This window comes from Cervus canadensis, chromosome 30 (assembly GCF_019320065.1).
Source record: "Cervus canadensis isolate Bull #8, Minnesota chromosome 30, ASM1932006v1, whole genome shotgun sequence".
Classification (NCBI taxonomy): Eukaryota; Metazoa; Chordata; class Mammalia; order Artiodactyla; family Cervidae; genus Cervus; species Cervus canadensis.
Window position 1 is genome coordinate 24,139,770 of NC_057415.1, and position 24,418 is coordinate 24,164,187.

The following is a 24,418-nucleotide window of genomic DNA, read 5'->3' on the forward strand; positions in this document are numbered from 1 at the left end:
CTCAATCAATATGGAACATAGAGGAGGCGTGTAAAGTTGTACCTGATAAAGATATTTGCACAGATACTCTTGCAGAAAAAAAAGAGGGAGAGAAAGTTTTAGAGCCAAGAGACCTAACTCTAAGATCATGGGATGATTCATAGTGGGGAAAACCTGGGAGTTACACATCAACACATTTTCCTAGAATGTCAGGCAACCTCAGAAATCAAACAAATAGAAATAGCCAGTCTAGCTTTCTCCAGAGCTTTGTGTATATATCTGGGAACATAATATAGAATAATAAGCAGAAATTGGACTCCATGATAGGTAATAGGTGGAAGTATCATTAGTGCTCTGATTACTGACGTGGCTCTGAGCCATTTATGAATGCAAGGTGGTAGATACTGAATGTCAGATGGGGTGTCTAACTAGAAGAAATGAATGTGTTATATTGTTAGCGTCTACAGCGTTTCAGTTGTAGTTTGTAAGCTTTCCTGAGCGTTAGAGTGTAAAGTGACTAGTGAGTTGAGTGAATTTAACACTAAAAAGTTTTCACAGGGCAATTTTATACCTTTGAGGTTCAGTACTCCACTAGACCATTCAGAAGAGAAGTGACATCAGTGGGCCCCCAAACACTCACTGCATTTGAAAGGTTACAAGTGGGTTTTGGGTTGTAGGGAGGTGGCATAGGAAATATGGGCCCAATAAGCCATGAGGACATGTTGTCTTAGCTCCTTCTCAAAATAAGGGATTTCAGAAGGGAATCTGCCAAAAAAAAAAAAAAATGGATATGTCAAGTGAAAGACACATTTGGTTGTGAATTTAGGCAAGAGAGATGTGAATAGGAGTCATATCACAGTTGGAAATGGGATCACTGGCAGCTTCCTGTTTCTATTACGGCCGGAGAACAAATGCTTTGTTATTGTGAGATGCTGTCTTTGCTGCTATGCCTTCTTGTGTTCCTCTCTGGTTAAACATTTATGTTAAAAATAATTATAGAAAAAATATATGCAACATGTACAAAAAAAAATACGTAACACAACATAGAACAGCTATGACCCAATTAACCTGCAGCTTGTTGCTGACAGGGCCACAATGTGATACAGGAAGATCACAGACCATGTTGGGGGGAGGGTGTGCTCACTGCCTGGAAAGAGAGGCTGTAAGAGATAGCTGAAATGATTCTGACAAGCTCGATGCAAATTGCAGAGAAGGAGACTCCAGCAGTCCCTGAGGAGATACAGATAATGAAAAAGAATCGTGTTTTCAACTCCCTTTTTCTTGTCCTCCATTGCAAATGAGAAGTGTGAGTGTCAGATTTCAAAATTACCCAGAAAGCTAAGCTTGGAGCTAAGGATCTGATGTAGATGACAGAGTTGCTTGGAGGTAATGCTATGAACAGAGCCTATGGACGTAAGAAAAGACCAAGAGGCTGCCTTAGGCAGCAAGAAACAGGCCAGCCAGGTACCAGACCCAAATGCTTCTGACATCTCTAGCCACCACGAATGAGGCAACAGTTTTCCACAGGCTGGATGTGGGGAAGGTGCAGAGTTTCAATTTCCACATGTCAATTATGCATTTAATGCCTGTTACTTCCTATTAATGAGATGTTCTTTTCTGGGGAGCTTGCAGTAACAGTGCCAGGAAATGGATTAAGCAGAACATGTCTGTTGCATATTTCAAGTATTCCTGGGAGTGCTGGAAAGGAGTCGCGAGTGGAAACATGCCAAAAGGGCAATATTGCATGAAATTAATTGCCTGTGTATTTGGTACATAATAAAATAGCTAAAATAGCTTTGTTTAGTCTTCTGTGTATTTGGTACATAATAAAATATCTAAAATAGCTTTGTTTGGGGGGCTTTAGATGTATTATTTAATTCTTAGAGTCTCTAGAAAGTAGGTACTCCATCTCATTTTCACAAATGAGGAAACTGGGGTACAGAGAGGTTAAATAAATGATTTGCCTAGGACCACACATATTTTAAGTGTAGGAGTCAGAATTTGGAGCCAGATACTTGACCCTAGGGGGCTTCCCAGGTGGCACTAGTGGTAAAGAACTCACCTGCCAATGCAGGAGACCAAGAGACTCAGGTTTGATCCCTGGATTGGGAAGGTCCCCTGGAGGAGGGCATGGCAACCCACTCCAGTATTTTTGCCTGGAGAATGCTATGGACAGAGAAACCTGGTAGCCTAGAGTTCTAGGGTCACATGGAGTCAGACATGACTGGGAGACTTAGCACGCATGCACACTTGGGCCTAGGGATTACATGGGCACTTTTTTCACAACATCTATTGCCTCTACTGCATTTCGGTGTCCATCTATGTACAGACATTTTTATTTTTGTTTGTTCTATTTCTAGAGAAATATAATAGAATGTGAAAGACTAGAGATCTCTTCAAGAAAATTAGAGATACCAAGGGAACATTTCATGCAAAGATGGGCTCAATAAATGACAGAAATGGTATGGACCGAACAGAAGCAGAAGATATTGAGAAGAGGTGGCAAGAATGCACAGAACTGTACAAAAAAGATCTTTATGACTGAGATAATCACGATGGTGTGCTCACTCACCTAGGGCCAGACATCCTGGAATGCGAAGTCAAGTGGGCCTTAAGAAGCATCACTATGAACAAAGCTAGTGGAGGTGATGGAATTCCAGTTGAGCTATTTCAAATCCTAAAAGATGATGCTGTGAAAGTACTGAACTCAATATGCCAGCAAATTTGGAAAACTCAGCAGTGGCCACAGGACTGGAAAAGGTCAGTTTTCATTCCAATCCCAAAGAAAGGCAATGCCAAAGAATGCTCAAGCTACCACACAATTGCGCTCATCTCACATGCTAGCAAAGTAATGCTCAAAATTCTCCAAGCCAGGCTTCAACAGTACATGAACCGTGAACTTCCAGATGCTCAAGCTGGATTTAGAAAAGGCAGAGGAACCAGAGATCAAATTGCCAACATCCACTGGATCATTGAAAAAGCAAGAGAGTTCCAGAAAAAGATCTACTTCTGCTTGATTGGCTAGGCCAAAGCCTTTCACTGTGTGGATCACAACAAAATTCTGAAAAGAGATGGGAATACCAGACCACCTGACCTGCCTCTTGAGATATCTGTATGCAGGTCAAGAAACAACAGTTAGAACTGGACATGGAACAACAAACTGGTTCCAATTTGGGAAAGGAGTAGGTCAAGGCTGTACATTGTCACCCTGCTTATTTAACTTATATGCAGAGTACATCATGAGAAATGCTGGACTGGATGAAGCACAAGCTGGAATCAAGATTGCCAGGAGAAATATCAATAACCTCAGATATGTAGATGACACCACCCTTATGGCAGAAAGCAAAGAAGAATTAAAGAGCCTCTTGATGAAAGTGAAAGAGGAGAGTGAAAAAGTTGGCTTAAAACTCAACATTCAGAAAACATGAATACATGGCATCTGGTCCCATCATTTCATGAAAAATAGATGGGGAAACAATAGAAAGAGTGACAGACTTTATTTTTTGGGGCTCCAAAATTGCTGCCAATGGTGACTGCAGCCACGAAGTTATAAGATGCTTGCTCCTTGGAAGAAAAGTTATGACCAACCTAGACAGCATATTAAAAAGTAGAGACATTACTTTGCCAACAAAGGTCCATCTAGTCAAAGCTATGGCTTTTCCAGTAGTCATGTATGGATGTGAGAGTTGGACTATAAAGAAAACTGAAGAATTGGTGCTTTTGAACTGTAGTGTTGGAGAAGAAGCTTGAGAGTCCCTTGGATAGCAAGGAGATCTAACCAGTCAATCCTAAAGGAAATCAGTCCCGAATATTCATTGGAAGGACTGATTTTGAAGCTGAAACTCCAATCTTTGGTCATTTCATGGGAAGAACTGACTCATTGGAAAAGACCCTGATGCTGAGAAAGGTTGAAGGCAGGAGAAGGGGACGACAGAGTATGAGGTGGTTGGATGGCATCACCGACTTAATGGACATGAGTTTGGGAAGACTCCGGGAGTTGGTGATGGACAGGGAGGCCTGGCATGCTGTAGTCCATGGGGTTGCACAGAGTTGGACAGGACTGAGCAACTGAACTGATTTCTATTTGAAACAACATATTTTTTACTTGAAACAACAATTTTTTAGAAACAACATATAAGCTGTTTCTCAACAACTTAGTCCTGATTTGATTTGAATTATTGTGCATAATTTCCCTCTTGAGCATGGAGTCTTGGTTGCATCTTTAAGCTTTTCACAAGCATACATGACACCTGGAACTGGCCTCTTCTTACCTCTTTTCCACACGTTTAGTCTTGAAACGCTGTTGCTTTTCCTCTACAAATGATGTGTTCAGTGCTCTGTGTAATCTCTGATGGAAAGAACAGATTCACACATAGAGATGGTTAGAAACACAGAACCAGGGCAGAAAGCACCCCCTGAGATTTAATCTCTTTGCTACAAACCTTGGCCTCTTTAAACAAATTACCAGTGGTGGCAGAAAAAAAGATCAATATTCAGTCCCAAATCTCAAGAGGAAATAAATTCTAAGATAGTATTCTACCTGGAAGCTAATAATTTGATGGGACACTTAGAAATACTAAGTTGTAAAAAGTTGTAAAAAGGTCTGTGATATAAAGAAGAGTTGGGACTTCACTAGTGTTTCAGTGCCTATGACTCCTCGTTTCCAATGCAGGGATCTGAGTTCAATCCCTCGTCAGGGAACTAGATCCCACATGCTGCAACTAAGAGATCACTCACTGCCACTTAAGATTCAGTGCCGCCAAATAAATAAATAAGAGTTATTATAACTGGGCTTCCCTGGTGGCTCAGACGGTAAAGAATCTGCCTGCAATGAGGGAGACCTAGGTTCGATTCCTGGGTCTGTAGAAGGGAATGGCTACCCATTCCCGTATTCTTGCCTGGAGAGTCCCAAGGACAGAGGAGCCTGGTGGGATCGCAAAGAGTTGGATGTGACTAAGTGACTAACACACTATCATAACTAACATGTGGCACAGGATTAGTACAGTTGCTAAAGGTGAGTCAAAACAAAGAAGGTAAGAACTCCTTAGAATTAAACTAATCACGCTGATTTATAATGGAGAGGATCAACTGTCTGCAGAGTCTTCCTTAGGAGACCGAATACATCCTAGGATGAAAGTAGGAAGAACAGAGCTCACATGTAACCAAACCAATGCCAGTGACCTCTATAGAAAAAAAGCACTGTGTTAAAGAAGAGAGCAGCATAACAGATGCAGGGGGCAGAGGTGGCAGAACTGGCAGCCTCACTGCTGAGAAGCGGTGATGGTGTGCTGGGAGGCAGGGGGGAGCCTGTCCGGGAGGTCAGGTTAGCTCCTCCGGCCTCACCCCTCCCTGCACTCAGGGGGAAACTGCTGTCTTTGCTAGAGCCCCTTCATCAGTACTTCCCTGGTAGCTCAGCTGGTAAAGAATCCGCCTGCAATACAGGAGACCCTGGTTTGATTCCTGGGTCAGGAAGATCCCCTGGAGTAGGGATAGGCTGCCCACTCCAGTATTCTTGGGCTTCCCTGGTGGCTCAGCTGGTAAGAAATTCACCTGCAATTCGGAGACCTGGGTTCGATCCCTGGGTTGGGAAGACCCCCTAGAGAAGGCAAAAGCTACCCATTCCAGTATTCTGGCCTGTAGAATTCCATGGACTGTATAGTCTATGGGGTCACAAAGAGTTGGACACGACTGAGTGACTTTCGCTTTCACTTCATCAGTAAGAAGCCTTCTGAGTGTATTTCAGCTCTCAATGCCTGTTTCCACCAGGCCAGATGTACAAAGGAGTGAGCTTGAATGACTTCTGCCTGACAGTTTTAGTTCTCCCTGTCGGTGAGTGCATAGATGTCTGGACAACACGAAGGAACTTTGATCTAGAGTTTAGCCATGACATCAGTGGACTTCTAAGCTCTGGACAACAGCAGGGACCCAAGAGCTCATCTGAAGGGAAACAGGGACTTCAAGATCATTTAATGGGTTTCAATTTTGGCAAGAAAGACTCTAAAGGAAACAAATCTTTCACATCATCTCTTCAGACTGTCACTAAGTGAAATCACGTTAAAAACAACAACAACAACAAAAAAAACAGTGCCATTGCAATCTCAAAACCACGTGCATCTAAACACTTCCTATGTTTCCCTGTGATAAGCTAAGAGAAATAGTGGATATTGTTCCGAAGGCAATTACAGTCTATTTAGCCTACTCTATTAGATCCTACTGGACACAATTTGAAAACGGATTTAAAAATCAGTTTTATTTTAAAAAGTCAATATTTCCAAAATGCTGGAAATTATACTTCTTGCAACTAACTACTTACAACAAAACATTTAAACAACAACAACAAGGCTATTGCTTCCACTCTGAGCAACAGTAGTGGGTTATGTGGAAGGAAAGGGCATTATGGAACAGCTTAATTTAAGGGGCAAGCAAATTAAGGGCAATGCCCCTTAATTTAAGGGGCATTAATGGGATAGAGGGAATTCCGTATTGTATATTAAGAGTGTCCACACCACCTGGTTCTCTTAATAACGTGTCATTTGTCACTCTGACTTGAGGCCCTGGATTCTCCCATTATTGGGAATTCTGACGCTTAAGAATATTGAAGGGAGATGCCTGGCAGCACTCACCTGACTGGTGTGGAGCCAGTATTGCAGCCTAGATTTGTTCTTGATGCGTGGCAGCAGCAGCCTGTATACTATGTGCTCACCAATGGTGGTCAAGATGGACAGACCAAATCCAATGCACAGCAGCATGAAGAGTCCAGAGAAGTGTTTGATGCCCATCTGCAAAGTCTGGGGGCAGAACAGAAAGGAAAGGTCATGAATGGGAGGCTCCACCTGGGCCCATGCTTGTTCACTCTTAGCTGCACATCCTTTTTTGCTGGACCCAAGGAAAGCTGGAGACGGTTCCTCTCTGCGCTCTGCGGATGTCACTATACTACACTGTGAAGGGGATCCAGCCAGGACTGAGGGCTGCTGCAGGGCACAATTCCTGGGGGTGTTACTCACATACACTGCTATTGTTTGAATGGTTCCTGGAGTCGTGAAGAGGCTCTGGGTCTAGACCATGCTATAGTGTCAAAAGAGACACTGAGAGATAGACGTAGAGACTGAAAATTGAAACCATCTAGTGTATTAAAACATCGAAAAGTTATCAAGGAAAGAATCTCTCCCAGGGACAGAGAGTGAGTTAGATTTAAAGGGAAAAGATGATGAGCGCAATAAAAATTTTCATTTAGATCTGACAGGGAACATGGATAGGATATCATCTAGTTCAATGTCCTCATTTTAAAGATGAGGAACTTGGGACCAGAAAAGTGAAGGAAGTTGAGCCAGGTCACAAAATTAGACAGCCACAGAGGAGAAAAAGAAGGGACCTACTTGTTGATTGCTTACTATTTTTTTTGTGCATAGATAGGTATTATAACTACAGTTTACAGTTGAGGAAACTGAAGTCCTTGCAGCTTTTAAGTGACAAAGCTGGCCTATAAGTCAATGTTTGTTTAGCTCCAAAGTTCAGGTTCTTTCTACTCTACAACAAGAGAGAAATAGCAACTATAAAAACAATAAAAAAAATTTTTTAAAAATCACTTTAACACCTGTGACAAGCTAAAGGATTTACAGGTAGTCTCTACAAAATACGTATTCAGTCACTGACATCGATGACCAATCAGTCCAGAAGAAAGACATTTGATTCGTTGAGTGCCTACTATGTGGGCACAGGTAGTCGCCCAAGTACCAGGGGTGGAGATAGGAGGGTTATGTCCCTGCCTTCAATCAGCTCAAGTCTAGGGAGAAAGCAAACATTTATATCCCATGATACATTGATTCATGCTTCCCAGGTTTTGCAGAGAAGCTGGCTCATGAGATAAGACTTAAAGTAAGATAGGTAGAATGTAGAGGCTGGGTGGGAAAGTAGCACTCTAAGCTGAGGGCAGCAGAAACAAAGAATATGACAAAGACACGAACTTCCAGCACACTGATCTGCGGGCTGGTGAAACAGACCGCTGTGCTCAGGGGTGGGGTGCAGAGGCCCTGCATCCTGAGGGAGGAACAGACCAGCCCTAGGCCAGGCTAGATTAAGCACCTTACCCAAGATCATACAAGCCAATGCTAAGGACCCCGAGTGTCATCCCTTTGCTGGAGGCTTTTGGTCATTATCATCATTGATAATTATTTAGCATTTAACATGTGGAAGGCGCAGTTCTGAGCACTTTATCAATGTAGCAACTTGCTTACTTTTCCCAACCACCTATGAGGGAGGTACTATCTCCATTTTACAGGTGAGGAATCTTAGGAACAAGAGTTAAATGACTCATCCAAAGTCACATAGCTGGTAAAGGTCAGAGGGGTTCACACCCAGGCAGGCAGGCAGACTCCAGAGCCTACACTCTTAACTACATCATTTCACTGACATGAGTGATCCACCCATCCTTTTGAAGGAGTTTTCCTTTCTTTCATTCTCCTCTGCTCCCAGTCCTAGAGAAGCAGACGGTCAGGATGGCTCAGGCATGGCTAGACCTCCCGATATGCCAGGAAGTCTATGTGGGGGACCAGGCTCAGGGGCAGCACTTGGAGATTTCAAGCTTTGGGGGAGGCTGGGCCATGGAATCTCTTCTCCTCCATGAGACTACTTTTGGCAATGGCTCTGGACCAAACATGTGTGTTAGGATCCCTGGAGAAGGAAAGACTAGGGGTGAGCAGGGGCAGAGAGCATGCCCCAGGCCCATGAGACTGGGGCATCTGAGAGTGAAAGAAGCCCAGCCTTCAGGAACAAGGGATGCTGGTGTAGGAAAGGTGAGCAGTTTATCAGGCCCTGAGGGGTGCTCAGTTACTGGAGCTTTTCCGGGGACATCTCTGTACATGTGATGACCAACCTGACCTCCAGAAAGTATATACAAATATGTCTGAAAATAGCCCTCGGCCTGGACCTGTAGTAATGTGTAGAGGATACAGCTATTACAGAAGGAAACAATGAGTTACTACTGCTGTGGATGAAGAACACGCTGGGCAAATTCATTTGGGACTTTAACAGCATCGAACACTCAGCAAAAGACTAAACAGACTGGCGCTGCTTCTTATAAAGTCCTGCCAAGATGAAGAAGAAAAATGTGACATACAGTGAATCACCCTGCTTTTAAGCCCTGGTGTTCCCCTGTTATCTTGTGCATAATAATAATTAGTCTCATTTTCCTCTTATTATCCCAATAACAAACAGGCTATATTCAGTTTATTTGACACACTTCTTTCTTTAAATTTCCATTGTTTACACCCACATACTAATAGGCTAATAGAAGCAGTTGCTGTTTTTTTTTTAAATTAGACATCTGTGTGCCAGACACCATACATGCATATTAGGATCTGATAATAGTATTGTAAGTTAAGTATTATTATCCCCATTTCATATTCAAGGAAACTGAGGTCCATTAACTACTATACCCAATGTCATACAAGTTAAAAAATAGGAGGCCAGGCTATAGATCCAGGATTGTCTGATGCTAAAGCCTGAGCTACCTTGAAGCAAATACCCTTCAGAAGCATCTCTTGCGGTCTGAACTCGTACTGTCTATTCCCTGTTACAACTTGCAAAAAATTTTATTCAAAACTCACCCTCTGGATTGCAAATCCCCTATAATCTGCCTTTGGGCACCAGTGAAAAATGCTTATACTGTGTCTGAGTCTGACTGATAAGATGTACTGCTGCGGTTGTAATTCAGCTGTTCTTCTCCTAGGACCACACTGCCTCAATGTGCTATGCATTAAATATATGCATTTGTCCCACATTATCAAGTGAAATCTTTTTGTCTGATAGAGTGGAACTTGCTCAATTTGACATTTATCATCGGTCAGAGGAAGAAGAAGAGGAGCAATGAATATTCAATGTCAAATCTTTAAAATAAATTTAAGTGATGCAGACAAAATAATGATTACTGTTGCAAGTGCCATGGATAGAAGCATCATATTCAGAAATGCAATCACAGCCTGGTCTCACGTTGTTGAGAGCTGTATAAGTGAAAGCAATGAAATGTGAGTGGAATTTTTTTTTTCTTTATCCCATTGCTTCATCTGCAGCTTCATTTGATAGCTCACAGCCACACACTTCTGGAGTCTCAAGAGCCAAGGAGAGAAGACTGTCTCAGGATTTAGCCATGGGCAAATATCAGGCATTTATGGCTTCGCTCAGTCCTTCACAGGCTCATTCTAGCCCATCCAGTCTCTCTGAGTTACCTCTTTAATCAATAAGTAACCACTCAAAAAATTGCCTTGCTTGCTTATTTTGTTTTGCTAAATGTTATTTATACTCATTATATTTTTTTAACTTTTCATTTTATTGTTCATTTACATGAACATATTCATTGCATTGTGGAGGGCAAGCATACTCTGTATTATGCACGCATGAATACTCACTGATTAAGCATTAAAGAACTGGTGCTTTAAATGGTTCATATTAAGTAGAAATCATTGGCGGATTGTCATATATAGCAATCCATGCATTGTACATTAGATATTAAACACTAAAAAATTTCTAAGTATGTTTTAATGAAATTTAGGGAAACTGGTTGGGCTTTTTGGATAAAGTGGGAATGTTTTATTTATTTATTTTGTCTCATACAAGATAATGGAAAAGATTCTCACCATCTGGAAATCTACCAGCCAACATATTTCTAGGTACAGACTAGGTTCAGATAAAGGGTGGTGCCTGTACTATCAAAGATTCTGAGTGGTCTTTGTTTAGATCATAGTGCTTCCGGTGACATAAAGAGGCCAAGACCACCAATTCTGTTGCTCCTAAGCCCTCTTCTGCCTCTTGCTCGGTTGTGGGTCTTTGAAACATCTGACAGATGGTTAGATGACTGACTAGGTTCTGAAAACTCCAGCAAGAAATGCAGCTAAACTATCTGAGTCATCATTTGCCTCAGATATTACCGGTTAAATACTATAATCTAAGCCTCCCTAGCCCCCAGTCCACGTCTTCCAACATACAGCAGCTACCCAATTTCTTTGGTCCTTTAAAGAGTCGGTACTCATTGTTTTCAATTCCTCTCCTCCCATTCTCTTCTGGACCCACTCCAATCAAGTTTTCAATCCCTGGCTTAGGATCCTGTCAAAACCAACAAAGGCCATCACATCCAAGAGTCAGTTTTCAACTTATTGATGTATCAGCTTGGAAACTTATTTCATCCTCTTTGATATATTTTCTTCACTGTTTTGGGGAATCCTCTCTCCTTGTTCTGTATCAGTCTTGTCTGCTGGTTCCTCCCCATCCTTCTGATCTTAAACATTAGCATAGCTTCAGTTCTTCAGTTACATTCACTTTCTTATCCAGACCATGTCTTTAAATACCATCTATTTACCAATGACTTCCAAATTTATATCATTCCCAACTCCTGACTCAGCCTGTCTACTTGGATATCTAATAGACTCTGAAAATGACACATCAAAATAAACTCCTAATTTTCCTTCTGAAACCTGCTCTTCACACAGTCTTTCCCATCTTAATAAATCTCCATCCTTGCAACTTCTCAGGCCAAATAGCTTAGATTCCTCCCTTTCTCTAGCATCCTGTACTTAGCATGTCTGCAAATACGGTGGATGCTGTCTGCAAAGTATGTCCAGAATCTGATGACTTCTTACCACCTCCACCAACCACCCTGGTCCAAGTCACCATCGTCTCTCACCTAGACTACAGAAATAGCCTCCGAATTGTTCCCTGACCCCTTCAGTCTGTCATCTACAAGGCAGCCAGGATAACTCAAAATATGTTACTCCTGGGCTCAGTGCCCAGTGATGATGTTTGGCCTCAACCAGAGTAACTATCAGAGCCCTTACAGAGGCCCACAGGACCTTACATGACTGAGTCCGACACCTCTAGCTTCATATTCTTCTTCTCACACTTGTTCACTCTGCTCAGCAGCTTAGGCTTCCTCACTTCCCTTAAACCCATCCAGCTGTTCCTGCTTGAGGCTCTTCATTTTCTATTTTCTCTGCCTTGTAAATTCTTCCACCAGGAATCAGCAACGCTCCTTCACTTACTCTCTGCGGGTCTCTGCTCAAACATTACTTATCAGTGAAATCTACTTTAACTACTGTGGTTAAAAAGGCAAATCTTTCTATGGCTGAAAAATATTCCATTGTATGTATTTACCACATTTAGCTTATCCATTCATCCGCTTATAATCAGTAGATCAGAGTTGACCAGGGGCTGGGGCTAGAGGAAAATGGGGAGTTATGTTCCGTAGTTACAGAGTTTCTCTTTGGAATGATGAAAGAAATTTGGAAACATGTAGTGGTGATGATTGCACAACACCATAAATTTAATTCATGCCATTGAACTGTACATTTAAAAATGGTTAAAATGAAAAAAATTGGTTAAAATGGCAAATTGTTTTTACTATGATTTAAACAATTAAAAAGTTAAAAAAAAGGCAAATCCTACCCTCCCCATCTTCTCCTGTGAAAGTCGTTCATTTGTGTCTGATGCTTTGTGGCCCCATGGACTGAATGCCGCTGTTGCTGCTAAGTTGCTTCAGTTGTGTCCGACTCTGTGCGACCCCATAGACGGCAGCCCACCAGGCTCTCCCGTCCCTGGGATTCTCCAGGCAAGAATACTGGAGTGGGTTGCCATTTCCTTCTCCAATGCATGAAAGTGAAAAGTGAAAGTGAAGTCGCTCAGTCGTGTCCGACTCCCAGCGACCCCATGAACTGCAGGCTACCAGGCTCCTCCGTCCATGGGATTTTCCAGACATGAGTACTGGAGTGGGTTGCCGTTGCCTTCTCTGGAATTTTCCAGGGCAGAATACTGGGGTGGGTAGACTATCCCTCTCCAGCAGATCTTTCCAACCCAGGAATCGAACTGGGGTCTCCTGCATTACAGGTGGATTCTTTCCCGGCTGAGCTATCAGGGAAGCCTCTTCTCCTGGACTCAATCTCTCCCCCTTACCTTGTTTTATTTTGCCCCTGACATTACACATATTTACTGTCTATTTTCCTCCTCAAGGAGAATGTAAGCTCCACGAAACCAGGCATTTTGCTCATTTGTCCAGTGCATATCCTGATTGCCTAGAACACTGCCTAACACTTATTAGGTTCTCAAAAAGGATTTTTTGGAATGAGTGGATGAAAGCATATGAAAACTAGAACTTTGTATAATATAAATTGATATATATATATATTTCCACCCCCCAAAACTCTTATATATCTCAAGGGATTTGTAGAATAATTCTGTGATGGAGAGAGAGATTGATATTCTCAATTGATAGATGAGAAAGAGGCTCAGCAAACTTGGAAAACTTGCCATCCTGACTTTCTAATGCCAGTGTTCATCAGTCTGGGGACCTAATGTGGGAATTGGGAGGAAAAGCATATTAACAATTAATAAAGTAAAAAACTGGAGATTTTTTACACAGTAAAATTTCAACTGGCATCTGCTGGAAATGCGTTGGCTTTATTTGCTTAGGGTCCTTTCCTTGGGGAATGGCCCTCCCCTACTTCACATGGTTTTGGTGTGTCTACCAATCACAGACTCCCCACTCCTTGGTCACAGGAGGCCAAGCACAGGACCCAGGGCAAGCCAGTTTACATCTGAAGCAGAGGCACTCGGCTTGGAAAGTAGTTGAAGCCATCATTTCCAGGGTCTTCAGTATCCTTGCCTCACAGTCACAGCCCCCTGCTTCCTGCCATCACATCACAGAATCCTGTGGTTCCCGAGGTATCAGTTACTCTCCTTCTTACTTCAAAACATTGAGCTTACTCACTCTTTTGATAATCCCCCTTTTCTTGCTTATATTATTCTGTTGCTTGCAACCAAAGAATCTGACTTTATAGACTGCTTAAATCATAAAGCTCCTCTAGCTCTGCGGTGTCAATATAACCTCTTTTAAGAGAGACTATTTTTCTTGCAGAACACTGAAATGAATGGGTGAGCCCATTCTAGGAAAATTTCTCTGACAGGGTACAGCTCTGCCTTTCTTTGCATGTCTCTAGAGGCTTGGTATACAGTAAGTGCTAATAAATGTTTATTAAAGGAAGTATATACTGAAAAATAACTTAGTTACAGTTACTCCCAAGGATTCCAGTACCTATTAAGTACTTTCCCCCAGAGCACTAGGGCTAAAAGAACCAGGAGAAATAATTTTCTTTTTCAGTGATCTGGTGTGTTAAACTTTGTATATACAAATTTACTCCCTGAGTCTGTAAAGTCAAATCCTGGTTTGAAAATACTTTTTTTTCCTTTAATTAGAGAGCTGAAATAGGGAAAGAACAACAGTTTTAGTGAGAGGTAAAGCTCCACTACTTTGGCTACCTCATGCGAAGAGCTGACTCATTGGAAAAGACCCTGATGCTGGGAAAGATTGGGAGCAAAAGAAGGGGGCGACAGAGGTTGAAATGGTTGGATGGCATCCCTGACTCAATGGACATGAGTTTGAGCAATCTCCAGAAGATGGTGAGGGACAGGGAAGCCTGGCGTGCTGCAGTCCATGGGGTTGCAAAGAGCTGGACACGACTTAGTGACTGAATAACAACAAAGAAAAAAAAAAGGCAGGTTGTGGAGCCTATGAAATATGGCTAACTCCTAGATTCTTGGAAGCAGGATGGGGAGGAAGGAAATGCTGTTTCTAATTTTGAAGACCTGATTTCCTTTTTGTTTTTTTTTTTTGCCACCCAAATATTTTGCCCAGAAGAGCAGTAGCTCAATTAAATTTGGCAGACTAATTGTGTCTATACATATAGCCCTTTATCCGGGCAGGAGGAGGGGGACAGAAGACAGAGGCCTGCATCTGCATGAGGTGAGGGCTCCAGTGGCACCAAGAAAAGCCACCAGAGGAGAGAGTTTCCCTGGGTGAAGACGATGGGGCAAGACCCTGCGATGTAATAATTGGGGATTTCTAAAAAACTTGTAACAACAATCACAAAAAGGTAGAAAGAAGGTATTCACTCATAGAACCTGCAACTTTCTCATCAGTGAAGACAGACTGAAAGATCATTTAACACGAAACAAAACAGGAGATGATTTGCAAAATCCAGGGAGACACTGCATGAGGGAAGTTACTAACAGTGCTCACACACATGGATGAGAAAATAATACAGACGGACAGTGAAATCAGGATCTGCAGGAACTTCTCATCCCTCGTCCTGGGGGATGTGGCACCTCTTATCTCCTCTGACCTGGAATCTGCTTAATGACTCCTCAACTTGGCACTGCCCAGGTTGCTGAGGACACGTCCCCTTGCTGTCACTGGTACTCCCAGGGCTCTGGCCCCTTTTAGGTTTGGGCAACCGTCTTTTACCCTTGGACCTGGTGCCCAGTGTGCTAGATTAGCCCCACTAATAAAACAACTCAGAAAAATATTTCCAAAAATTAGATTTGAGGCAATCAACATTATCATTTTCCTATATAAACAATTATCTTCAGTTCTTCATTGTCTCTTCTAAACTATGACCATAATGCAAATATATATTCTAGAGCTCTAAACTCTGTTATACGTTAATAATTATGCTTTTTAAAAAGCTTAATCTGAAAATGTATTGATTTAGTTATTTATTAACTTTAATGGCTTTACATTAGCAACTATTATTTTATCATAATTCACTTTATTCCAAAACTGTCAAATATTTAATATTGCTTGGTATGTATACATATATATAACAAATATTGCTGCAATAAAAACATCTTTTGCATAGAGCACTTTAAAAATCATTTTTGATTCTTTCTTTGAGATATATATTGAAATGGATGGGATTACCAGGTTAGATGATGTAACTGTTCTGATGCCTTGTGTTGTGTGAAATGGTTCTCAAGAGTGTGAAAACCATTCCCAGTGATTCCCAAGATGCCCCGGTGCACAGGATAACATCCTTGCCAACTCTGTTTTACAACTGATCTTTTTTTTTCTATTTTGGTTATTCTGATTTGTATGTATTCAATTTTTGAGGTTATTTTCTGAAGTTTGTTTTTCCTATCTCCTTGTGTATACATTATATATTTATATCATTTGCCCACTTATGCATTTCAGAAAAAGTGAGGATTTTTACTGAAGAAAACTAATTAGCCCTTTCCTAATACATTACTTATGTTTCTTCATTTAAAATTTTCCTGTTAGCTTTGTTTTGTTAGATTTTATTATACAGATGTTTGAACTCTATATGACGCCATTTGTTTTGATTATTGGAAACTCTATTGTTCAGTTAGAAAAAATTGTTAGAAAATAGTCATTGGGATGTTTTATGACCAATTGCTTTATTTTTTAAAAATTATTTCTTTTTGGTTGTGCTAGGTCTCCGTTGCTAGGTGAGGGCTTTCTCTAGTTGCAGTGAGCGGGGGCTATTCTCCGTTGTGGTGCTCCAGATTCTCACTGAGGTGGTTTCTTGTTACGGAGCATAGGCTCTAGGAGTGTGGGCTTCAGTAGTTGCAGCTCCCGGACTCTAGGGCACAGGCTCAGCAGTTGAGGTGCATTGGCTCAGTCACCCCACAGCATGTGGAACCTCCCTGGACCAGAAATCAAACCTGTGTTTCCTACATTGGCAGGTGGATTCTTAACCACTGAACCACCGGGCAAGTCCCCAATTGCTTTGTTTTTGAAAAATAATGAACACTTCATCCATCTTGTTTGTTTGTTCTTTTTTAACTAAGAGTGGACTTTCTCTTTACTGAGACAATTTCAGCTCCATGCTGCAGAAGTACCTTAGCCAGTAAAAGGCCATTCCCATCCTGGGGTGGGCTGCATTCCTTTTTGCTGATTTTGATTTCTACTTAAAATCCTATTAAAAAAATATTGGTAACATACACGTGCACACACATATACACAAAACATGAGAACAAACACCATGTAAAATAACAAAATTTACTTGTGGGTCAGCTTTAGTCTAGGAACTGTCAGGCTGTATCTTTAATCTACACAGCTTTTATTACTCTGGTGTCCTTTCAATGCTACGGGTTTTCACTATGAATCAGCTGATGCTTTAAAGCTGACACATGGTTTGTTGTTGTTCACACAATCACTAGCCAGTGGGACAGCTACAGCAGCCAATACAAAAGGAGAGGCATCCAGTTCTAAGTCTAGCAACCTCTTTTCTTAAAAATTTTTTGGCTATGCTGTGTGGCATGCAGGATCTTAGTTCACCGACCAGGGCTAGAAATGCTCCCTGCACTGGAAGTGTGGAGTCTTAACCACTGGACTGCCAGGAAAGTCCCAACCTGACTCCTTTTTCACCATGCCACCTTGTCTTACAAACACCCAAGCCTCTCCCTTTTCAAAGCATGGGAAATAGAAAAACACAATAGCCAGATTCACGACACACTTTAAATCCTAACAGAGAAAATCAATAGCATAAGTGAAGAATGGGATTTGTAACAAAAAAAATTCCTGAAGATTTTTCCTTGAAGATTCCTTTACAGCAATATAGAGAATAAATCAACTATGTTTAGGCCATATTTTCCCCCCTACATTTCAAAAAAAATTGTCTAGTTGATTTGGGGATTGCAACATATGGTAGAGAGCAGACACAATCCATTAATATAGGATTCACAGCAACATATTGTTACTGATGTCTGCAGCGTCAAAGCATATTGGTTGCTGTTACTAGTTTAATCTAAATGCTGTCACTTATTTCTCAAGATGAGATGAAGGTGGAAGATGATCTAAGATTGCCTTGATTAATATTTTTAATTTTTTGCAATGCATAGAACCAAGGAGGTAGGAGCTTCTTTCTCCTTGACAATTATCTTTTTGTAAAAATTGAAGCTTGGTTTGATTACCTTAGTAAGGCTATTAGGAATAATTTGAGGCAGGTAAATATAGAAACCATAAAAATAGGAGGCAGTGCAGGGAGCTCACCATTTGTGGTCAGAGAGCATGGTTCAAGTCCTTGCTTTGCCACTTACCAGCTGGATACCTTCGGGTAGCTTCTAGATCGCTCTATAGCATCATCTGTAAAACTGAGATAAAGGCACCCACCCCACAGTGTTGTTACAATGATTAAATGGTATAACAAATGTAACAGGGCCTAGAACAGCTGTTCAATAAGCATCAACTATTATTATCACCCCAAGGAACTGTACAGAATGAGATTTGTTGGCAACTTGGCAATTAACAGAGAAGAATCAAAGCATTCTAATATGGAAGTAAATGTGATCTTTCTTCCCAAATATTCATACAATCAGATCTTTCCAGTTGCTGAGGCTAAAACAGGCACACAGTTTAAGGTCACTGCCACAAAGCCTTGGGTAACTATTGGGTTGTCCAAAAAGTTCCTTTGGGTTTTTCCTAAGACATTAGTGGGAAAAACCCAAACAAACATTTTGGCCAACCCAATACATCAGGTAGACTGATTGAGCAATTAGCTTGTGAATTCCAGCCACTCCAGAAGCTGAAATTTTTTTCCTCTTCTGGTTAAATTTGAATATGTAAATCCAACATGTTTCAAACTCTAGGTCCTAATTTTAAACCATACTTCAGCGTGCACATTGCAGAACATCCAAATAATGTCTCTCTTTCAGAAGTCCTCTTGGCTAGCATTACACAAGCTCACTTTTCTCATGAAAGGTTTCTTCCACAAAGTCAAATAGATTGGGCTAGAATGAGTCCCTCTCTCTCTCTTAAATTCTCAGTCAAGAAGTCTGTTGCTGGGGACTTCCCTGGTGGTCCAGTGGTTAAGAATCTGCCTTGCAATGTAAGGGACACAGGTTTGATCCCTGGTCAGGGAACTAAGATCCCACATACCATGGAGCAGTTAAGCTGTTGCTCCCCAACTAAGACCTGATGCAGGCAACTAAATAAATAAAAATTAAAGAAGAAGAAGAAGACGCAGCCTGTAGGGTAGAGAGGACCTTGACATTGTTTCCTTTCTGGATTAGGAATACACAAATGTCCTGCTAATCTGAGAGTAGGTGTGGCTAAGTACCAAGTAAGGGTTCAAAAGGAACCCAGAGGCCTCCTTTTCCCTTATATTCTGATTGAGTAAAAGAGGACGAAAGGCCATGGAGAGTGAACGTGCCATGCACTAGCAGTTAACATGTTTTATCTTTTGGAATTCTCAGAATTACCTGGGGATGGAACCTCATTTTAACCAGGAGAAATGACAGAGAGAGGTTAAGTAAGTGCTTGGGCTCTCACAGCTAACAAGTGACTGTGATTAAAAACCCAGTTGTAACTGAATCCAAACTCAGGTGTGTCTGAGTCTTTGCACTATGTCACCCTGAAATGGGGGTAAGACTTGTATAACTACAGGATTGGGAACATTTACTGATTATTACTACATTTATTTTTAGGACTGCAGAGGAAATTAAGGGGCAGGCACATCTATACTTTGTGGCTCATAAATAATTCATAAAATAAAAAGAATGGCATAGTGCCTTGGTTGGGTGCTCTGACAGTAATGAAATTTGGGGGTTTATTTGTCCTACTTTTGTGGGGAGCAAGACTAGCTACCAGCCTTTTCAAAATATAAGGATAATAAATCTAGAAGAAGATCTTCCTTGTCCTGGAAAAAAAAAATCACCTGGGGTTTTTACCTTGGCTAAGAACATGTAGGGAGAGTATGTCTCATTGTCCTGTGAACTGATAGTATTAAGTGGGACACAGAGAGCTGGTAAAATCTAGGGTACAAGGAATAGTGTACTTACTGGTACACTGGCTCTCCAAAACAAGCAGAACAAAAACAACTACAACTTTTTGCTCTTTTCCATGAGTTCTTAGTACTCCCACCATGGCTGATCTGAAGCTATTGACATGACATCACTGAACATGGAATTGGGGAGGGAAGTGCACACTTTCACTCTTACCCAGTAAGAACAGCTCCAGCACACCCCTTGGCTGCAGGTTTATTAGGGTGTGGGGGACTCTGGGCTGACTGTTACATTAGAGTCAAGGCTTCCCCCAGTGAGAGAGCTCTCAACTTCCCTGCCAGGTCCAGGTCAGACTTAAAAAAAAAAAAAAGTTTTGTTAGTATGGACAGCATCCACTCCTGCTGCAGAGGTATATGTGTTCATCTCTGCATCTTTTGAATGCCAGGAGCAATACTACTTCCACACCCTGCGGAGAGTCCACTGCAGCTGGAATCATCACCACTTCTGCCTGTGGGAAGAAGGACTCTGAGTGTGGCCCATTCTTTCCCACTGGGTATTAGAGGTGAGAGAGCTTCCCAGGAAGGGTTTCCCTGGTGGCTCAGCAGATAAAGAATCTGCCTGCAATGCAAGAGACCCAGGAGATGTGGGTTCAATCCCTGAGGAAGATCCCCTGGCGGAGGACATGGCAACCCACTCCAGTATTCTTGCCTGGAGAATCCCATGGACGAAGGAGCCTGGTGGGCTACAGTCTGCAGGGTGTCAAAGAGACGGACATGACTGAAGCAACTGAGCAAGCATGCATGCGTGAGCTTCCTCTGTCCTGTTTGTGTGGAAGCCCCATTAACTGAACTTAATACTGGGGTGGACAGTCAAGACTGAAAAGCCACCTCCACTGAGACTGATAGACTGGGGATTTTGTCTTAGCTTTTCTTACAAGGCCTCTGAGTTTCTGCCCAAACAGAAATTGTAAAGGAGCTGGAGCAATGAGACAGGTGGAACCCAGATGGATTCCTAGCCCACAGGACTTGCTCCAGGATTTCTGGATGTACTGTGGGGAGTGGTCTGTGGCTTTCAAAAGGGAAAGATGGGCTTTTGTTGCCCAGAGAGAGGTGATTAAAAGCTGCTCAGCCAAGAGAAATAGATTCATCCCTATTGCTAAAATAAGTAATTAATTATCTGTTAAAAGATGCTTGAACACCGCAAGTAAGTGAAAATAGTTCACCTAGCACCTTTTGGGAATTTTTTCCCCATATATAAAACCATAAGAAGTAAAGGAAAAGATGTATATTTTCTTATTTTTGGACTTTAAAAGTTCTCTTCACTCTTTGGAGTTTGGTTTCTGAATCAAAACAAAGAAAAGAAAATACATTCATAAAAGCTGTTTCCTTTTCTTTTCCCTCCATGCGCCTTCATCATGTCCTCCCCAACTCAGGGCATTATCCTGAATCACTGGGAGCAGAAGAGTTAGTAACACTGAGGTAGGTGGTCAAGAGGCTGAAAGATCTTGCTTCAGTAAGAGAGACACTTTCCAGTAGGTCAGAGATGGCAGTTACGGGCCTCTTGGGCAGATCATTAAAGAGAGAGAGAAGAAAGAAAAAGTTGTTGTTGAGTGGCGACCTTCTAAAACTCACACAACTGTCACCAAGTGCTTGTGGACCTCTAGGCTTCTGACCACAGCACTGAATTCCTGGAAGGAGATTTTCCCGTCCCCATCCTTGTCCAGGAGGATGATGGTTTTGTCCACCAGCTGCTGTAACTGCCAGTCTTTCAGGCTGTCCCCGACCATCATCTTCAGCACCTGGAAGAGCTCCCCGTTGGAAATGTAGCCGTCTTTGTCCAGGTCGTAGATGCTGAAAGCAAACCTCAGCTTCTGTTGCTCATCTCCCCGGACGCTGAACTGGGAGGTCCCCAGGATGAATTCCCGGAAGTCCACCTGTCCGTCGCCGTCGGTGTCGAAGACGTCGATCACCCGTTGCACCAGCGGGTTCTCCCGCAGCTCCGGCATGGACGTGAACTCTTTGACGCTCAGAGCGCCGGAACTGTCCAAGTCCAGCTTCTTAAACCGCTTGCCCAGCCTTTTAATTTCGTCTTCGTCAAAGTGCGAGCATATCTCAGCTGGGTAACTGGCCTCGTTTCCCATTCTGGATCGTCTGTTGCTCCTAAGGTCGAGGGCGGGAGCAGGGGCGGTGGGCGCCGACGGGGCTAAAGAGAGACCGTTGTGCCCGCAGGTGGAGGGCCAGCTGGGGCAGGCTCGCGGGGACATCTCCTCCCCCGACCCCCGCCCGCCCTCACCCCCTCCCCCTCCCTCCGCTTCGGGCAACCAGACGAGAAAATAGGAGGTGCTGGGAGCCAGGTGGATGAGTGGGTGAGGGGGGAGCAGGGAAGAAGGGGTGGGAGGGGGAAGCTTGCAGGGGGTAAGACAGGAAGATAAGTAGGAGAGAGGGGAGCTGGGGGAGAAGTCCCCTTTCTGAATCCTTCTCTCAGCACCTTAACCCTTATCTCTCTTGCTATTTTTAAAATCTTCTCACATCCTCACTTTTCCTTCTTCTCTTGGAAAGTGAACTCCAAGGGTGTGGGGCTGCCTCTGTATTAATCACTTCAGTATCCCCAGCACAGTGCCTGAAATGTAGTACATGTTTAACATATGTTAAATGACTGCGTGAACTGCAAGCAGGGGCTCCTAATACTTATTTGCAGACCTCCTCTAAGGAATAAACGAGATAATACATCAAAGTGTTGGTGTCATATATACATCAACAGTTGATCCTTGAACAACATGGGTTTCAACCGTGTGGGTCCACTCATATGCAGATATTTTTTGATAGTAAATACTACAGTACTGCAGGGTTGGCGTTGGTTGAATCCTCTGATGCAGAACCATGGATACTGAGAAAGGATACCCAGGGCTGACTATAAAGTTGAGGATTTTTCCATTGAGCAGATGGTTGGCACCCCTAAACCCCCTGGCACTGTTCTAGGGTCAAGTGTTTTTTTTAAATTCTCTGGGAGGGAAATTGACATCCTTCTGATGCAGTGGCCACTGACCTCTTTTAGAACACTGGGTTCAGGGTCTTTGTAAGAGACTGTCCAGATATCGCACAAAATTTCTCATATGGATCATCTACAGGCAGTAACATATTCCTGAGGAATATACACAATGCTGAATTCAGGGCACTTTTTGGGAAGATACAGGTCCCAAGACCTTGGGTCCCAAGACCTCTGTCAGCTTATTATTTCAAATACATCATCTCAAACCCATTCCTTATTTTTGTTGGGCTAGTGCCAGATGATTGCCCTGCAGATCACTTTGGGGAATGGCCGTAATGTGCCCTGAGAAGCTTTTGCTGTGTTTTGAGATTATAAGTGGCCCTTAGGCTGTCTCACTCTCTCCCACCTTGCTTCGGCTGGGTTTGTTCCTATTGATGATGAATCTGACCGCCATTCTCCAGATTTCTTCTTCCTTTAGGAACACATCAGTTCCTCCAAGTGCATACAAAGTATTAATACATTTGGTTCAAGAATATTCATTTTAAAGGGGCTTGGGGGACTCCTAGGACCCTAAATCAAACTGGAGGAGGCAAACACTCCCTCATTTTAAAAAAGGTTGGCACCTTTTCTGTGCTTTTAGTTCAGCCAAAATGTCAGCCTGAAGGTAGTCATGCTGAAACTGGCACAACAAAGCTATGGAATACCTTACCATTAGGTCTATGCAGTTTAAAAGAAAAGGAGGGACTTCTCTGGTGGTCCAGCAGCTAAGACTCCACGCTCCCAAAGCAGGGGGCCAAGATTGGATCCCAACCTGGCGTGCTGCAGTCAATGAATGCAAACAATCAGACACGACTTAGTGACTGAAAAACAGTAACAACTCTGCCCAGGAGCGTTCATCTAGCTCTCAGTCTGGGTCGTCCCTGCAGTGCCCAGGCCTGGCTGAAGAGGCAGGTCTCAGCTTGCGGTGCCCACAGGGCCAGGTCCCCAGACCCTGCCCAGCTGTCCTCACTGAGGGAGCTAGATCCTACGTGCTGCAACTAAAGATCCTGCATGATGCAAGGAAGACTGAAGATCCTGCCTGCCACAACTAAGACCCAGTGCAGCCAGATAAATAAAATAATAGTAATAAAAAAGAAAAGTAAAGATTTAGAGGCTAAAATGTTTGATGACTGAATTATTATCTGGACTGAATTAACTAGATCTGAAAGAAGCATGGTTGAGTGGAAAGAATTTAGAGCAGTGTGTTAGGGGCGGGGCAGGCAGGCGCACAGCCGGGTGTTAGCGTGAGATCACGACCTTCATCGCGAGACCTTTAGCCAGAGACCAGTAGCGCCTCAGCGGTGGTGGTGAGAGATCCAGCCTGGCCAACAGTCAGTCTGGGTGTGGTGAGAGGCGGATTGTGGCCTTCTCCCAAGGGCACTTCAGGCCTTCTGGTCTCAGGCCGCCAGGTGAGCTGGGGGCCTGGGGACAGGCTGAGGGCTGTGTCCTGCAGAACTCTCGCTATGGCCGCCCACTGGGTGGGTCCAGGCCTTGAAGTGGTGGGGAACCTCTGCCCCATCCTCTGCGACCTAATGGCGGCAAGCAGTCATCCTGGGTCACAGTGCTTGGGACGTGTCCTCGTTTGGGGAGTCTGAGGAGCCTGAGGTCTGGCTGGGTCCTGAGCGCCTGGCTCCCTCAGTGATGACAGCTGGGCAGGGTCTGGGGCCCTGGCCCTGAGAGCACCACCAGCTGAGACCTGCCTCATCAGCGGGGCCTCAGCACTGCAGGGAGGACCCGGACTGCGTGGATCGAATGCTCCTGGGCCGGGCTCTTGTTAAGTCACCAAATTGTGTTCCACTCTTTGTGACCCCATGGACTGCAGCACTCCAGGCTGGGCAGGGTACTGGCCTGA

The 24,418-nt window shown here is 43.1% G+C and overlaps 2 protein-coding genes across 2 annotated transcripts in view; both read right to left on the reverse strand.

Moving 5' to 3' along the window:
* Positions 1-24,418, reverse strand: part of GRIN3A (glutamate ionotropic receptor NMDA type subunit 3A) — a 189,472-nt gene that overhangs the window by 2,983 nt on the left and 162,071 nt on the right. Inside the window, exons 7-8 of the mRNA XM_043453623.1 lie at positions 6,603-6,767; positions 4,251-4,327 (exon numbers count right to left, since the gene is read on the reverse strand). Coding sequence (XP_043309558.1) covers positions 4,251-4,327; positions 6,603-6,767 — 242 coding nt within the window. The remainder of the gene's footprint in view (positions 1-4,250; positions 4,328-6,602; positions 6,768-24,418) is intronic.
* Positions 20,809-21,700, reverse strand: PPP3R2 (protein phosphatase 3 regulatory subunit B, beta). The gene has a single exon (XM_043453624.1). It carries the CDS (start codon positions 21,677-21,679, stop codon positions 21,167-21,169), a length of 513 nt encoding a protein of 170 aa, XP_043309559.1. The 5' UTR covers positions 21,680-21,700; the 3' UTR covers positions 20,809-21,166.